The sequence below is a fragment of the Pteronotus mesoamericanus genome, unplaced genomic scaffold, assembly GCF_021234165.1.
Source record: "Pteronotus mesoamericanus isolate MK-2021 breed Mesoamerican mustached bat unplaced genomic scaffold, CSHL_Meso_final scaffold_54, whole genome shotgun sequence".
In the NCBI taxonomy this organism is placed as follows: Eukaryota; Metazoa; Chordata; class Mammalia; order Chiroptera; family Mormoopidae; genus Pteronotus; species Pteronotus mesoamericanus.
In genome coordinates, this window is record NW_026555321.1 from 57,900,232 (window position 1) to 57,919,338 (window position 19,107).

Consider the following 19,107-nt stretch of genomic DNA (forward strand, 5'->3'; position numbering starts at 1 on the left):
TCTTGGCTCCTGGGCTCCCTTTACTCAGTGGGGTGTTGGGTTCCATCCCGGGGGCTCAATCTGGGCTTTAAGAATCACAGGTGCCCAGTTTCCAACCCACATCCTGAGAGCACTGGAGGTGCACTTGAGTGGCAGCAAATTCCACCGAGGATACACCCTCCTTTTGGGCCCAGCAGCAGCTCATGCAAGGTCGCTGCCTAGTGCACCTCAGTTCCTTTTGGGAAAAAGTCTCTCTTGGCGCTGCTGCTGCTCTGAGCCACTGCCCGGTTTTCTATACACTCCAGCTCTCTTTCAAATCCAGAGTCTATCAGTTTCAGCCCACCTCTTATCCCAGCTCCAGGTGCTGCTCAGATCCCCCATATTGTCTGACACTGTCCCCACCAGTGACCTCTGTACCAATTTGGGTTTGCCATCGCCTGTGTGTGGGCTTGTAGTCTCCCCACCCCGCCCCCCCAGTGACTTTATGCTTTCAGGGTCTTCTAGTGTGGGTCTGGGATTTCTCTGTGCTGGGAAGGGAGATAGCCGCTAGGCTGATATCCCTGACCTGACTCTCCTCTAATGTCCTGACAGCAGCTGAGGTTTCTGGTGCCATGCCTGGGGACCTTCCCCGTTGGCATATAAAACCTCTTTACTGTCCATTTTGAAGCGTCCTTTGCACACTTTGGCTTCCAAAGTTTGGAACAGCTAAGATTCTGTTGGCTGTTCTCTTTGGTTTTCAGAAGATCAGCTAAGTGTCCCACTTGGCTGCAAGTGGGCTCAGCACCCACCTACTTTGCTGCCATCTTCTCTCCTCCAAAGTCTTGATATTTATACTTTCAACTTGTGACTCAGTAATTCCACATAGCGGAATCTATCCTAAGGTAATAAACAGTTGCCTACAAAGTTAAGATGATATTAGGATATAACCATACAATTATTTTTAATTGTAATGAGTTCTAAGTAAACCTAAATATATTTTTTTTTAATTTTTAAAAACATTTATTGGGGTGGCATTGGTTCATAAAATTATATAGGTTTGAAGCATGCAATTCTTTGATTTCATTATAATAATCTCTGTATTGCATTGTGTCCCCATGAACCAAAGTCAGATTTCTTTCTGTCGTAATACAGTTGACCCCCCTCTACTCTTCACCACTCCCCCATCTTTCATTATTCCCCTACTCTCTTTTCCTCTGGTAATCACCATACATTGACTTGTCTGAATTTTTATTTGTTTGTTCATTTATTCACTTACAGAACATATGAATGGAATGATATGGTGGTTAACTTTTTCTGCCTTCTTTCACTTAGCATGATTCAGTATCCATCCATGTTGTTGCAGATGTCAGTATTTCATCTTTTCTTATTGCTGAGTAGTATTCTGTTGCATATATGTACCACATCCTTTTAATCCAATCATCTATCAGAAGAGACTTTATTGTTTTCTTGTTTTGGCCACCATGGATAATGTCGCAGTGAATATTATTAATGTTGTCAATATATGTTTTCTAATTTTTCGGGTATATGCTGAGAAGAGGGATTGCTGGGTGGTACAGTGACTCTATTCTTAATTTCCTGGGGAATCGCCATACTGTTTTCCATAGTGGCTGTTCCAGTTTACATTCCTACCAGCAGTGAATGTGGGTTTCTTTTCCACAACCGACAACTTGTTACTACCTGTCTTGTTGATAACCATTCTACAGGTGTGAGGTGGTCTCATTGTGGTTTTGATTTGCATTTTCCTTTCTTTTAAAATTTAGCTTTGCCAGTTTTTTTTAAATTTTTTATTTTTAAATCATGTTCATTCTATTACAGTTGTCTCAGTTTTTCCCCCATTGCCCTCCTCCACTCATCCCCTCCCCTCATAGTCAGTTCCCACTTTGTTGTCCATGTCCATGGGTCAGTAAAACATGTTCTTTGTCTAGTCCCTTCCCCTTCTTTCCACCACTGTGCTCTTTCCCCATCCCCTCTGGTCACTTGCAGTCTGCTCCATGTTTCCATGCCTGTGGTTTATTTTGTTCATTAGTTTTATTTTGTTGAATAGATTCCACTTATAAGATCATATGGTATTTGTCTTTTACCACCTGGCTTATTCCACTTAGCTTAATATTCTGCAGTTCCATCAGTGTTGTTGCAAAAGGTAGGACTCATTCATTCCTCCCTCCTTCCCTCCCTCCCTCCCTTCCAAATGCAGATTGATTGTATTTATTTTTTTAAATGTCAAAATCCATGATAAAATATTAAAAAATGTAAATCCATTATAAAGTCTCAGCAATTAAAACATGACACCAGCACAAATAACCTAGTAGATTCATGAAATAAAATGAGCATTCTAGAAACAAACGTGTATGTTTCTAACAAGGTAATATATGATAAAATTGTTATTTCAAATCAGTGGGGAAAATAAGGCTTATTCAACAAATAAAGTGCATGGACCACTTTTACTTAAATCAAATATAGAGCCCTATTTCACACATACAAAAAATATTCAGGTGCGTTAATAATCAATATGTAAAATCTAAGGAGTTATAGGAAAAAATACAAAATAATATTTTCCTTACCCTGAAGTAAAATATTGAAACCCAGAAGCTATAAAGTAAAATATTGACAATATGACCAATATGACTATATTATACATTTAAAACTATACAGTAATATACACATAAAAAAGTTAAAGGACAAGTGATAGAATAGGAAGGTATTTGCAACACATCTAAAAAAGGGTTACTAGTTTTTTTTTTTGGGGGGGGGGAATTCTACAAACATTTAATCAAAAAGGGATAAAGAACACCAAAAAGTCATTTAAAGCTTTCTAAAAATAATAGAAATAGGCAAGAAATACACAAAAACAGGTTTAGTTTCAACCAATAATAAAGGAACAATTAAAGTAACAATCATTGTAATAATCAGATTAATAAGTATTAAAAATATTAGTAATATCAAGTATTGGTGACTGTGAAAGGAACTGGGTGTTCATAAGGACTCTTCATCTTAAAGCAGTCCCTTTAGCATATCTTGCAATGCTGGTTTGGTGGAGGTGTATTCTTTTAGCCCTCTTTTGTCTGGGAAACTCCTTATTTTTGCCTTCCATTTTAATTGAGAACCTTGCCAGGTAGAACAGTTTTGGTTGCAGGCCTTTGCTTTTCATTACTCGGAAAAATTTCTTGTCATTCTCTTCTGGCTTACAGTGTTCTGTGGAGAAATCAGCTGCTAGCTATATCGGGGCTCCCTTATATATTACTACCTGTTTTTCCCCTGCTTCCTTTAGGATTCTCTGTTCATCTTTGATATTTGCCAATTTAATTATGATATGTTTTGGAGTGGGTCTCTTTGGGTTCCTCCTGAGTGGGACCCTGTGTGCTTCCTGGACTTGTGTGACTTTTTCTCTCCTCCAGTTAGGGAAGTTTTCCATCATTACTTTTTCAGACAGGTTCTCTATCCCTTCGTCCTCCTCTTTTCCTTCTGGTATCCCTATTATATGGATATTACTACATTTAATGTTATCCTCCTTTTCCCTAAATGCCTCTTCATTCTTTTTGAGTCTTTTTTCATTTTCTTGCTCTTTCTGGGAGCTTTTTTCTACCTTATCTGCCAGCTCACTGATTCAGTCCTGTGCTTCATTTGGCGTGCTTTTGATTCCTTCTTCTGTGTTCTTCAATTCAGAAATTGTATTCTTCATTTCCTCTTGCATCTTATTGATGGTTTCTGTGACCTTTTTCATGCTGATAGAGTTTGCAATAAGTTCCTCATAGTTTCCCTGTAGTTTTTGGTAATTTTCTCTGAGCTCACTGAGTTCACTGAGCTTCCTTAGAACCGTTGTTTTGAACTCAATATCTGGTAGTTGACTTGTCTCTGTTTCATTTATTTCTCTTTATGGGGAATCCTCCTTTCCCATTGACTGGGGGGTGTTTTTTTGTCTTCCCATTATTTTTGAGACTTCTTTTTTGCTTCTACTTCTTAAATTGATCTGTTTTGACTTCCTGACTTTGTGGTGTGAACTTCCATGATGGGAGACCGCTGTTTTTCTTTCTGGATCTGCCTCTGATGATGTCAGATGTTGACCGTGTCTGACCTTAGGCAGTCTGTTCCAGATTTTCAGGAATCTACTGTCTGTAGCTGTCTCCTTCAGCTGTTAATCTATTCACTCTGCAGTCAGCAGGCTGGGTTAGACACCACATGGCGGGGCAGAATCCCTCCTGGGGGCTGGGTTATTGGGTCCTCTCTTGCTGCCACCTCTCAGGGGAGTGATCTGCCTGAGCCAGATGGCTGCTGCTGCACGGGGGAGGAGTCAGCACTAGGATCCTCCTGGCTACTCTCTCAGTTCTCTCCCCAGAGCCTCCTTCCCCAGCCTCCCAAGCATCTCTTAGCCCACTCTGCCCCTGCCTTTGCCCGAGACCAGGGTCAGTGGCTACTAATAAAAATTTATGTGTTGGCCCCTTTAAACAGCTCCTTGTGTCTGTAGCTGCCTGTCCCTGGAAGAGAGCAACCCTGCCGCTTTTTGCACCTGGCTGTTACCTGTGTACTTTTGGGGCTCTTTGTGTTGTAGGCCAGAGATCCCCTCCTGTGGTTTAGACCCTGCTCTTCTCAGGGGGATCCAACTAGCTGTTTCAATATCCTTGTGGCGCTGCTGTTCCCCGTGGGCGCCCCGCCCACCTTCTTGAGTCTCTAGTGCACTCCTTTACCAGTTAGGTTGTGCTAAACCTGATTCTTCTGTCTGTCTGAGGTTATAAGGCTCCTCTCTTGCTCTTGTTCAGTTGTTTGTTCCAGGTGATTTCTCCACAATTTAGTTGTAATTCCAGATTGGTCCTGGGAGGAGGTCAGTGTGACCTCTACTTCTCCAACATCTTGATTTTCTCACAAATAGCTTTTAGTAGTAATTCTCTCCCAATTTTTTTTTTATAATAGTAATACAGTTTACAAGCTATGTAATTTACATATTTAATGAGTGAATTGTCTGGCACATGCCACCTTCATTCTTTATTTTTGATTAACTGTCCAACTGTTTTCCAAAATGACCAAATCATTTAACATTCCCTCCAGCAATCCCTTCATCCGCCACAACACTAGTTACTGTCCTTCTGTATTATAGTCCATGTTTTGTATTATAACCATGCTAGTGGGTGTGAAATGGTATCTCATTGTGATTTTCATTTTCATTTGCATTTATTAAACATCTTTAGATAATGCCTATTTGAATCTTTTGCCTATTTTTAATCAGGGTAAAATAATACTGTATAATTTTAAGTGTGTAATTCAGTGGCATTAAGTACATTCACAATTTTGTTCCAAAGCAACCACCACCATCGAACTCCAGACCTTTTTCGTCTTCCCAAACTGAAATATGGTACCAGTTAAGCAGTAATGCTTCACCCTTTCCCTCTCCCAGCCCCTGGTAAATGCCTTTCTGCTCTGTCTCTTTGACCTTGACTCTTCCAGGTAACTCTTATTATGGAAGCATAAAATCCTTGTTTGTTTGTGTCTGGCTTATTTCACTTAGTATACGTCTCTCTTCAAGATCAACCCATGTTGCATCATTTGTCAGTCTTCTCTTTTTAAAGCTGAATAATATCCCTTTGAATAATTTTGTTAACCATTTATCTGTTGGTGGACATTTGAGTAGCTTACACCTTTTGGCTATTGTGAATGATACTGCTGTGAACATTGGTGTACCTGTATGTGATGGAGTACCTGCTTTAAGATCTTTTGGGTATTTATGTGGAAATAGAATTGCTCAGGTAATAAGGGGTTGTGGTTTTTGTTGTGGGGTTTTTTTTTTTTGGTTTTTTTTTTTTTTTTGGCAGAGCCACTGTACTGTTTTCCACAGAGGCTGTACCATTTTACAATACATCGTTTTACATTCCTCTCAATAATGCACAAGGATTCCAATTTCTTTACATCCTTGCCCAGTCGGTACTTGTTACTTTCTGGTTTTTGTTTGTTTTTGGATAGCAGTCAGCCTAATGCATGTGGAGTTCCATCTCATGGTTTTCATAGATTTCCCTAATGATTAGTGATGTTGAGAATCTTTTGTTGTGCTTACTGGAGATAAGTATATCTTTGAGGAAATGTTTATTCAAGTACTTTGCCCATTTTTTAATTTACTTATTTGTTTTCGTTGTTGTTGAATTGTACTCCATATATCCTGGATATTAACACCATGTTAAATACATGACTTGTGAATATTTCCTCCTACTCTATGGGTTGCGTTGTTACTGTCAGTGATAGCACTCTATGACATATGTAAATTTTTTATTTTGATGTAACTTAATTTTATCTGTATCTTTTGTTGTCTGTAGTGTGTGTTTGTGACACAGTACCTTTTATATCGACACTGATTGATGTCTTGGGAATGTATCAGGAATTTTCTAAGCTCATGGTGATGAATGAACATTTTTTAGGCTTTAACTTTTTGCTTCAATTTTATCACTGGCCACAAATATTTGAGTTGTTTATCTTGAATTGATAGACTCAAGTTCATTTATTTTTGAAAAAAGGTCAACTGTCTCCTGGTTTCAATAAGCATTATTTGACAGCCCTTTCAATTAAAAATGGCTTTTTATGAAAAGTGGCAGCTAGTTTAGCTAGCAACAGTAGTCACCTCTTTTTTTCTTGAGATGTACATAGTATTTTTTGATATGCAGCAGAAGTCCTCTGTGTATACTTCTCATTTTGTTACATAGGGTATTAAAAAAGTATATTTAAAAGTTGAAATTTAATAACATTAGTAATTTTTTTTGTTTTATTAAACTTCCAGTGAAACAGGTTTCTTTTTGTTTTATTGTGAGATTGTTTGGTAATGAAGATGATAACTACTAATAGTACAGTTTGGTACTGCTGCCATGATTTGTAATAAAGGGTAATCAGTTTTACCCACCTCTGCTTTTGTACCAGTAATGCAAATATCAACACAGTGAAAAATGTAGCTATTATGAAAATAGCTTTGACCTCTTGGACCGTACTTTTAGAACTGCTACCCTGATTTACAGGGTTCCTGGATGGGCTTAAAAAAAATGATTGCAGATTACATTCCCTTAATTTTGTGTAAGTAGCCACTGTATAAGAGATCTATCTGCTGCCACTAATGAATGGATGTACTCTCTGTTTGGGGAAATGGTTGGCCTTCCTGACTCTTGAATCCCTGGATTTAGACACTCTAGGCAGGTATCAACAAAATTTCCTCATACTAATGGTAAGATGTTGAGGGGATAGGGACGAAAAGATGTTTATATTTAATAAATGAATAGATAGTAAAAAACTACATAAAGAAATTATATATTTCTATTTTACAGTACATGTTGGATAGAACCTGTGATACACCTTTCCAATGACAAAAGATAGTGAAAATGAAAGGAGAAATTGAAGTTTATTTGCTCTGCAACAAAAGCAAAAAAATCCTTCAGTAGTCTATACGAGCATTTTAGCTTGGGGTATGGCGTCATTCTGACTGATTTACACACTTCAAATTATAAATGTGATATTGGGCCAATATCTAATAACCTATTTTGAATGGGGCATTAACACCTTTCTTGTTAAATTTGTTCTTTGGCATAGAATCAGAACAAAATAGTGTTTTTAAAATGTTAGGGATAGGATGTAGCACATTATAGGCTTTTAGATAGAGGTAGGTTATTTTAAAGTTTTTGATTTCGTTTGGGTCAGGAGTTTGGAGAAATGGATGAAACCAGGTTGGAGCTTGTGAGTAAGATTGATCAGTCATATATATGGTACATGCTGCTGAACAAAGACATTCCTCCTACTACTACATACTGAGATCTTCATTTTATTACCATTAGTGATGGTAAGTGCTGTATTTGTGCTTTGTGTTCAAGAATTGTAAAGCTACATGGTATTACATTTTTTTAATTTTTGCTTATAGGATTCAGTGGTCCCAATTTAAAGGCTATTTTACTTTCAAACTGGAGAAAGTGATGGATGATTTCAGAACTTCAGCCCCCGAACCAAGAGGCCCACCTAACCCTAATGTCGAATATATTCCCTTTGATGAAATGAAGGAAAGAATACTGAAAATTGTCACTGGATTTAATGGGTATGCACTTAATACTATTTTAAAGGTTTGCTGTTTTGATTTTTCTTTGTTTTGATGTGTCTTATTGTTTGGTAACTGATTATCCCTTAGAATGTTGTTCTTTGTCTCTATTGACATATAGTGGTTACTGATTTTCAGCGTACAAATCTTTAAAATGTTTACAACTTAAAAAAAAATTGTAAGGGTATATTTGAGCCAAACTGACGACATATGCTGGAAAGCAAGATCCCAAGTGCTTTGCATTTGAGAATCACAGTTTCATAGTTTCTTTCATGCATTTGAAACTAAAGAGATGAGGAAGGAAGATTACAGAAGATGGGAGAAAACAAGGTGAAAATTGGATTCATAGTTAAGATTATTTGTTTTATAGAGGTCAGCTACTTTTTAGAAGGAGGAATCTGAAAAGAGACATTTAAAAAGTGTGTTATCCTACGTGCAAAGAAACAATGGATGGAGCTTATTTAAGGCAAAGATAGGCCTTTTAGTAAAGAAGTTGTATGCCTGGGGCTTGACTATCAGATCACCCTGTGAAGTTGCTTCCCATAGACCTCTTTTACATCTGTAGTTCTCCTTGTTGGTCATAAATCAATCCGAAGGATCCATTGATGTTCAACTTTTTCGTCTGATAGTGTGGTGTCATAGCTTTAGGAAGGGTTATTTTTAGGAAGTTTCAGTATGGATGTTGTCCTGTTGACATTTGGGGATGGGGCTGTAACCATATGATTTGAGGCTGAATTTTCCCCGAAAGGGAGGCGCAGGTAAATGGAAGCGCAGGTAAATGGAAGGCAGTCTTAAGGCCAACCATTGTGAGGGGGGGGAAAGCCACTCTGGATCATTTCTATAACTATCATGATTCTATCTTATTTTTCTATATTTAGCATGTAATATAATATTTACATAAGCCACAAAAAGAGTATTAATTATTTTATACATGTTCAGTAATCATAAACAATAGGACTATTTGAGAAAACACAATCAATGAGTATAACTATTATTATGACTAATATCATTAGCAAACAGGTAAAGACAAACAAAATGGATTCTGAGATGCAGGCCTTGTCAGTGTCATGGGATAGCTGTTTACCTCTGATGTCATCAGCCTCTCATCCTTGAGGAGGCTTTGATGTCCATTCTCGATGGAGGAGAGTGTCAGAGGCAGAGGTAAATGTCCATTTGTGGTTGGGTGCCTGATAGGTTTCCGAGTTGGAGAGTGTCTTTTATTTGATGTTCTTTCCAAAAATAAAATCTAAGCACGGGTGTCCTATCTGTGGCCTGGGATGACTGTGAATGAGGCCGAACACAAAATTGTACTTAAATATACTTAAAACATGAGGGGTTTTTGTGTGATTACATGTCGCAATGTGCAACCCAAGACAACTCTTCTTCCAGTGTGGCCCTGAGCTGCCAAACGGTTGGACACCTCTGAAAAGTCTGTGTGTCCTGGGATCTCAGTGTGAAAGGAAGCTACCAACTTGGCATTTTCTTGAACTCTGTCAAACCTTGGCAATAGTGTAAGATGTCGCCTTTCAATAACGTGGCTCATAATTTCCTTCATGTAAGTTTAGCTTAAATGCACTGCAGTGCATAAAGGAATATAAAAACTGAAAAATGGGGAGCCAGGGAGCAGAGAAGGACCAAGCTGCTGTCTTGGATTTCCCATAATCCTGACTAATCATTTTCTTAATCACTTACTTTGCCATACAGTTTAACGTAAAAGACAAATCCTTTGAGGTGCTTCAGGTGCCCTTCTGGAACATCACAAAGTTATTTTTATGCATATTTTTACCCTTAAAACCTCAATTTTTAATGAAAACTAAGAAGCAAGTAACATTCTTTAGCTTGGCAGATAAGTGAATACATTTTATAACCTCTGGAAACATAGGCTCTTTTACTGGCAGATATACTTAAGACATTGCATAACTTCTAGAAACATATTTCATAGACATCAAAGCCAATTATTAACATACACTAATTTTTGTAAAACCCAAGTAAAAAAAAAAAAGACATGCCTATTTTACTTAAACCTACAGATTTAAGCTAGCTTTTATTTACTAAGGATCAGTCTTAGGTCACATTGACAAAAAGCATTTGAATTAGATTCTGTATTTCTAAGAATTTTAGAGTACCCAATTCTTATGAGCACTTGCCTTTCGATTAATTTTAACAATACCACCTAGATGTAGAGGTTCCACATTTACAACATACAAGTAGTAGGCACACACAGATACACACAAACAGAAAACTGTTGGATTAAAATTCTGTTTTGGAGGCATTTGTAATTTATATCTGTCCTTGACAAGTTCCAAATGATCTCCATTTTTAATACCTCAAAATTGACACCTAAAAGTCATAGGTCAGTCTATCTAAATCCTTTCTGAAGCTTCTCGAGATTAATTAAATATGCTTTCCATTCTTTCTGCCTAATTTTATAGCTGGCTTTTTTTCTAATTGTGCGCACAAAAAATTAGTATCAAAGGGTTCACATCTTAGCCATCTTAGTATTAACAGGAGGCTGACTGTCATGGGCCTTATTGGCCTGGGACGCATGATTTCCCATTAGTTTTGAGATTGGTAGAGTTTAAACAAACTTCTAGGGAAAGCCAGACCTTTCATACACATCTCCAAAGAGTTAGATGATGTGGATATCCCTACAGGACTGCGTTACGGTATGTAGGAAATTTTTTCTCAGGCAACCCCACAAAGACTCTTAGTCACCTAAGAATATCCAAGCAAGGGTCATCAAGAGTTTATCAGACGCTCCCAGACCCAGGATGCTTTCCAAAGCATGGGCCACTCACTCAGGGCGAAGCCATTTCAGCGCACCCTGCATTTTTCCCTGGGGCTCCCGCTGGCCTCTCCAGGATCAGCTGCCACACTGGATGTCTCCTGGCACCCATCTCCACCACTCTGGATTCAGGGATCTGAACAACTATTGTTACTCTGTTGGCTATTCTGGTTGGGAAGCAAGTGTCCTTTCTCGTTAAGAGCTAAAGAGAATTCAGTTTCTCATTTAACCAGCAAAGACTTTTTTTTTTATACTCTCAGTAAGCAATCCAATTAAAAGCCAGCAACCCATTTTTTTTTCCTTTCCCTCAGTTATCTCAGCTATAATCCACTTCGAGGATTTTCTAAGAGCAGCTCATACTAAGTCATGGCCTGCTCCTTAAAGCAAGGAGGCCCAGAATTCCGAGAGAAGACTCACCCAAGTTCACCTGATGTGAAGCAGGGAGCTGGTGTGTTACAGTGGGTCCTTGCTTGTACCCAGCACAGGGTCCGGGTATGCAGGGTGGTTCTTCTTCAGAATCCTGTGAACTAGGCCAAGTAAATGACCTAAACATCCAAACTTGTAGAGAATTTTTGTAAGAGCTTATTTGATCCAAACTAATGACCTATGCCCAGGACAAAGATCTGAAATGTTCCTACAGGTTTTTAAATTTTTATTTATTTATTTTTTAAACTTGAATTGCCTTCAGCAGCATTCCCACTTTAAATGGGTATGACAATGGAAACATTCATTTATCAGGAAATATTTCAATGTTTTTTCTTTGCATTTTACATTTGGTGTTATAAATCTTTATACTGTGTATAGAACCTGTTTATCATTGAGATGTTACATTTCTTCTAAAATTGAAATTAACAGTTTATGTAAGTATTCTTAGTGACTTTTTATTTTACAATTTTTGGAGTCTCCCCTTCTCTTCCCAACAACCAACCATTTTTAGTCCTTTGTAAAAAAATACTGCACTTAAAAAGATACTCTGCAGTATAATAAAACTGATGTTAAAAAAAAGTTGCTGTGTCTCATTCTCTGTCATTTAAAAGACTTTCTTTTCAGGACTTCATATTTTTAGGATTTCCTCAGGAAAGTAGTGTTGTGAAGTTGAATTGTTCAGTATTCAGTTTGGCATGAACAATTTTGGAGTGCGGGGTGATGATACCAAATTTTAATGAATTGTGGATATGTGAACCATAAATTCATATTTAAGGACAGATTTTATTTGAAGGGGTTTCATTTGTAATTTTAGGTTGCATAACAGTCTCATTCTTTTCAGCTATTTAATCACATGGGATTTCCGACAGATAGTGTAATTCAGTTAACTCTTTGTTATATTCCATGCTCCCTTGTTTTTAAGTTTAAGAGCTTTGCTTAAAATGGCAAATTCTTATGCTTTGATTTCAGGTCTGTTACTAATATATTTCAGTGGGGGATGGGAGAGAAATTACAGCTTTATCTTTTGAGTTTTATCAATGATAGCCACCCAAGGGATTTGGGATGGGAAGGAGACTTATTTTCACTGTGTACTCTGCTGTATTATTGAAAGTACTTTAGTAATACCATTTTCAATTCTTTCATGTTAAGTTGGACTGGACACAGGTATATGTAGGCTATTAAGTAAGTCCAAGTATAATTTGTTAATCTGTAAAACAGGTACATGACCTACTTCCAGAAATAACTTGAATAGTCATTAAATGCCTAAACATACTTAAACATATCAAACTGTTTTTAAAACATTTTTCATCTTTGAACCATGAGTATTTTGAACTTACATTTTTTTAAGTTTAATTTTCAGAATGGCAGTTTCTGAATCACTTTTTTCTAATCAGGCATAATCCAGTCTTTTATCAGTGATATGTTAATATTTTTTATTTTTTAATTTATCCTTTTTTGTGTGTGTTATAACAATATATTGGTGCACTGAGACATGTCTATAATTCTTTTCAATTTTATTTTCATGTTTTGAATATAAATTCATTGCTTTAAAGAATTTTGCCAAGAGTGGTGGGTAGAAGTAACATTTTGTTCTTTTTAGCATACAACCCCTGCTATTTGTACTAGATGGTATTTAAATTACAAAGTGATATATGCTCACAGTTTTAAAAAGGTCCCTGGATGTCACAGGAGTATATAAGAAAGTAGGATCATGTTATATGATAGTTTTATTTTCTTTTTAGAAGAGCTTTGAAATCTCTATCAGTGAATTTGCAGCCTTTTTTTAAAAAAGAAAACTTTTATTTATTTTTAGACAGAGGGGAAGGGAGGGAGAGAGGGAGAGAAACATCAGTGTGTGGATGCCTCTTGCACACCCCTTTACTGGGGACCTGACCTGCAACCCAGGCATGTGCCCTGACTGGAAATCGAACTGGTGACCTTTTGGTTCACAGGCTGGCGCTCAATCCTCTGAGCCACACCAGCCAGGGCTGCAGCTCTGTGTTTTGTTTACCTATGTATTTGAAATGGCTGCATTATTTTCTATTATATGAACAGGTTATAATTCATTTTGCTTGTCCCCATTGATGGTGGATATTTATTTTTTAGCTGTTATAAGTAGTCTTTATAGTGAGCATCCTTGTACATACCTTCTTGTGTTGATGAATGCTACGTATTTATCTATAGATTTATTATTGCTTTTCTTTTAATTTGTAGAAATATAACTGCTGGGTCATCAATACTGTCAAATAGACATCACAAATATATTCATTCATGCAGATATGTTCATTCATGCAGATGGTGTGATTCTTCATTTTTGCATGTACGTGTGTGGATTCATTTCTTATCTTGCAAGTGAAATTGCACATCTTTTTATGTCCTTATTGACTCTTTCATGAATTGAAGTTTATATCCTTTTTTGTTTTTCCTATCTTTTGGTGATTTTCTAATGGGAAAATTCATTATGTTGTTTTGCTTTCTTAAAATATTTTTTATTTTTTAACTTTATTGTTGACACTATTACAGGTATCCTTGTTTCCCCCACTTTGCCCGCCTCTATCAAGCCCCGACCCGCCCTTCCCTCTGGCCATCACCACATTGTTGTCTGGTGTCTGTGTTCCATGTAATATGTTTTTTTAGTTAATCCCTTCACCTTTTTTGTTCCAACTTTTATCTGAGGTTCTACTTAAAAAAAAAATAGCCTGTGTTTGAAAAACTGAAATATATTTGGCAGTTGGCATGCAATTTTGTTAGCATTTGAATGTTTTTTTTTTAAATAGTTTGGTTTTTTTTTTTTGGTATTGCCCATAACCCTTTATTCCCCTTACACCCTCTTCCACCTCCACCCCCACCTTTCATCCAGTACCCTCCTCCCCTTTCCTCCTCCCCTCTAAGAGCTGTTAGTCTGTTCCGTGTGTCCACGCCTCTCTTTCTATTTTGTTTGTCAGTTTATTTTGTTCATTAGATTCCACATATAAGTGAGATCATGTGGTATTTGTCTGTCTCTGACTAGCTTGTTTTTAATTAGTAAAAGCTATATTAAATGTTACATGGTATTTGGACATGAAAAAAACTATTCATTTTCTAAAATTATTTCCATATATTGTCATCTTATATATTTTTCATCTTGGAAGTGGAAATTGTCTATTTATGTATTTGCTTGATTTCCTGAACTGTAAGATTCTGGAAAGTGTGGCTAACGTCTTTTCCAAACAAGGCCTGGAACCAGTGAATGCCTAACCATAGTAGGCTCTCAAACAAGTATTGAATGAAGGGAAAGAAGGAATAAAAACACATTTCTATATTTATATTTGGTTTAATGGAACATGGTAGGTAGAATTACATTGTTGAATGCTTAAGTCCTTTATTTTTTTAATTTAGTTATGTTTTTTCGTCCTTTTAAGAATACTTTTAGACTTAAAAATTTTAGAAGATGGAATATAGCTACTCTCCGGAACTGAAGTTAGATTATTTTTTCTAGATGAGGAAACACCAAAAATTAAAATAGCAAAATTAGTAACTTAATGAAATGGTCAGTTAAAACATATTTGTTGCCCTTTTATGCCCTCTGGGATTATAATGAACAAGAAGAGTATATGGGCTTATTTAATCACACCAGGGCCAATGAAAAGATTTCTAAAATCTTTTTATTATAGACATCAGCAATATAATTTAGAAACTGTTAGTAGCTAAGTAGTTCACTCCTATAATGGTACTCAAAGAGGGGTTTGGAGGGGTAGAGAAAATGTAACTTAATTAAGTCCTCTAAATTACTGAGATTGAAAGAATTAATGAATGTAGAAGTAAATTAACCGCTTAAGTCTTGTCCCTCCTTTGACAATCATGTTAGACCTCCCTAATAAGCAGGAAGTTTTATTTATTTAGGGTAATTTACTAAAATACAATGAGGCTCTGCAAGAGAGGTCTGAAATAAGTGCACAACCACGTGATTCTGAAAATCTTTGTTACATCATCTCTAAGCAGACATAGTCATAATTGCTTATCATCTTTTGTCATGATAGTCTTTTCTGACTATTGAATTTTTTCTCTAAAGTTATTTTAATATACTTGGTTAACTAGATTTTGCTTTGTCCTGAAAACTTCACATGATTGTTTCATGTGTGTGCCCAAACACAGACATCTCGTTTCTGCACTTGAGTGTGCCTCTTCTTTCTTCTTTTAAAGATCATATATGAGATTTTCATACTCTTAAATCTAGCTTGTAGATATAAAACATGTACTCCAATTTTTTTATTTTGTATTGTTTGCTTTACAGTTTCAGATTATTTAGGGTAAGAGAATGGGATCTAGCCTTTTTTTTTTTTACTTCATTCTCTTACTCCCCTGACCTATTTGAGTACTTGTTGGATTTTCTGCTGCTTGGTTTGTTTAGAAAGATAAAGAAAAGGGTTTTTGCATTTTTAAAAATTGTTTGTGTCATTGTTTATTGAGCATATTCTATTAGTTAAAAATCTGTTCATTTACTTTCTCTTCACTCTTTTAGTGTAACTAGTTGAGAATCAGAATAATTTAGTGGCCTTCCCTCCTTACTGTACCCTCCATCTTGTTTTATTTCCTGGTAATATGGTTTGAGGTGATGCTCTCTCTAATAAAATTTTTTAAATTAAGAGGTAGGAACTCTCAGAAATCTAAAGAATTTTTTGACATGTTTATTTGATGCACGTAAAATAACAGTTCAGACTACTGTAGGCTCTAAAAAGGATGATAAACTTGATTAAAAGTATTGACAATTGCTATAGATTTATTTTGGGATGAGGAATGAGACAGATAGCAGTTTAGGGTTACCTTACCATTATTTAAGATGCTAATTCTTTATTTTTTTAATTTTTGATACTTTCCATTTCCCATTGACATTTTCAATAAATCTCAGAATTTCTGGCATTTGATTTGAGATATAAAATACATGTTTTTGAAGATTTATGTATGTGTGTTATTTATCCACATGTTAAATAAAGCCTGAGTTTAGAAAGGACATATTGCTTTAAATAAAGATAACCTAGGGATTCCACTGGTATTGCTGACTTCTGTAGGGCTTAAAAGGAAGCAAAACTGAGTCCATTCAGCCTTTCATAATTGTGAGATATTTAGGTTAGTTTCCACCTAAATGTTCAGGTCTGACTTAAGTAATTCTGTTAACTAAAGCATTGTATGAACATTACATGTTCAACATTACATGTTCACATGGTCATTAATAATAGAAAATAAAGACGTGGTAAAATGTCTTTATGAATAAAACAAAATTGGCTACTTTAGCTTTTTCCTTAAATAAGATACCTGATTTCATGAATATCTCTTTAGCTTTTTACTCTAATGGCTTCTTTGTTATATTTTACTTTTTTTTTTTCATGAGGAAAGTTGCTTATATAAATAACATAGAGGCAAGGTAGTCAGTTATGCTTACATGTCTTTCTCTGATGTTCAGTACCATTTCTTGGTATTTGAATCCCCATGGCCTGTAGGTATACAAGACTTGATTTTTTTTTTTTTTTTATGTCTACACAGGGACAGATTGCAATCAAATTAAGATATATAACTAATGGAAAATATATAATCCTATTTAATCAGGAGTAATTACTTGGAATTAAAAGGAATATTTTTTTAAACAGATGTGTTTTTGGTTCTGTGTCTTTTAGAGCATTTGTGCCTTTCTGCAGTCTCTTAAATAGTAGATGGGATCAGGATGATGATAGGAACTAAGATTTATTGAACACTTAGTAAAATATTTCAGGTACTATAAGTGATTTATGAATATTACATCATATTTAATTCTCATGATTATCATGCGAGTAGTGTGATTTCAGAATCCCTGTGTTCCTGATACAAGGAGACATGATGATTTAAGATAGGTAAATTCAGTTTGGGCAAGGTCTTCCAGTTGGTTAGCCAGTATATTTTTTTAACCTACAAGATATGAAATAATAATGTCCTTATAATTTGTACATTAAAAGAGGACTGGTTGGCAGTTTTTTTGTAGCAGTTATGAGTAATGGCATTTGAAAGGACCTGTTATTTTTGGATCCTTTTCTGTGTGTAGACAGGTATGTATTGGATTCTGAAGGCAATCTTTTTTTATAATTTAAAATGCTAGCTAGTCGTGTCCTTTAAAAATTTTTTTTTCCAGTTCCTTAAATACTCTTAGTTTTTCATCTTACAATGTGTGCAAAAAGGTATATATTGCAGAGTAAATTGAATTTTATTTAAAATAACCCCAAATATTTTTCTGCTAAGTTATTTATTTTACAGTATACCTTTTCCAGTAAACATCCATCCCCCATTACTCCAAATTTAAGAATTTTAGATCATAGTTTTCATTGAGAGTAGCACCCTTTTTTGCTCTTCTTTTCTTCTTAGAACGTTTCTTAATTTAGCTAGTGCATTTTATTGGGGAAAGCCTTAATATTTTAAGGAGGTAGAATAAGCTGTTTTGTATGATATGTCTCAATGGAAGAATAACAAACTAAACATTTCTATCCTCCTGGCCTAATTACATATAATTATTTTATGTGTTTGTAGAATAATTACACATTTTATATGATTACATATTTATAATTACATATTTATAATAGTAAATTTATACATACTATTATTACCATTTATTATTTTAATTATTTATGTGTCTACCCGGTAAGTTTTTTTTATAGTAGGTCCTTATATTTTTCTGAAAGTAATAATTATGTAAAGAGTCCTTTTAATGCACTTGTCAAAATTATGTTGACATTTCCAGTGGATACTGAATACAAGTAAGTATTTTAGTCTTTTCAAGTGAGGAAGGGAAAGTGTTATATGACATTTTAGTGCCATCTCTTGGGCACTTGGTAAATAGACTTTAAAGCTTTGAAAGTATCTAAGAATGTAAACCTATTTAGTCATAGGCTATTATCGTTGACATTGCTGTGCAAATATAATGTACCCCTTGTAAGTAGTAATATTCACCAAACATAATTTTTCCCCTGAAAGTAGTAGTATTCACTAAAACATAAATTGTTCATAATTGACTGCAATTTTACTTACCTTCCTAAAGAAAATTAGCCAAACATTTAGTGTAAACATTGTTAAACAGGAAATTTAAAGATTTTCATTTTTAAAAGCTAGTTTTAAGAGAAATTATTAGCTTTTGGTGTGTGAAAGAAATTTAATTGTAGGGAAAAACATAACTAGACATTGTTTAAGTATCAGTTAAGTATTTAAAAATCTTAACACTGGGTGCTATTTTGTTTATTTTTTAATGTAGAAACAGTTGTGATTACAGTGTCACTGTGAGATATTTAATGAGGAAATACCATAAGTGGGGGGCGGGTGTGTGTTTAAGGTTTGGAGAGTAGTGATCTAGAAGAGGGACCTAAGGTTTAGGCATACCACTATAGTCTGAAATCATGTAATGCATTTAAGTTATATATGTATATAAATATTGACCATACTGACCACAATATATGTGAAGAGATCTTGCTCTTCAGAAGCTTTCAATTACAAAATAAGACAATTTCGAAACTGATGTTTATTACCATGTACTCTCTCTCTCAAGATGGAGTTGTTTTATGTATTTGCTGTAGGTTTCCAATTATGTGTTGTCTTTATAAAAATGAACAAATCATGTGTAAACTTACTGTTTTACTATTAGTAATGTTGTTGGTGTATTTGGTGCTTCTTTTTTCCATTTTAAAGATTCTTAGTTTGACAGTGTATTTCACACTGAATGGATTGTCAGAATCAAAGGAGAGAAGACTCAGACAGGGGTGTCCAACCCTTTGGTGTCTCTGGAACTGGAAGAAGAAGAGTTGTCTTTGGCCACTCATTAAATACACAAAGACTAATGAAAACTGATGAGCAAAGAAAAGGTTTTAAATAAATTTAT

At 35.5% G+C, this 19,107-nt stretch overlaps 1 protein-coding gene across 3 annotated transcripts in view; it reads left to right on the forward strand.

The window, feature by feature from the left end:
* Positions 1 to 19,107, forward strand: part of PPP4R2 (protein phosphatase 4 regulatory subunit 2) — a 51,612-nt gene that overhangs the window by 23,560 nt on the left and 8,945 nt on the right. For 2 of the 3 annotated variants that reach the window (XM_054595509.1, XM_054595511.1), the window contains exon 3: positions 7,856 to 8,026. In XM_054595509.1, coding sequence (XP_054451484.1) covers positions 7,856 to 8,026 — 171 coding nt within the window. Of the gene's footprint in view, positions 1 to 7,638; positions 7,778 to 7,855; positions 8,027 to 19,107 lie in introns of all 3 variants that reach the window. The other variant, XM_054595510.1, reaches the window with a different exon arrangement.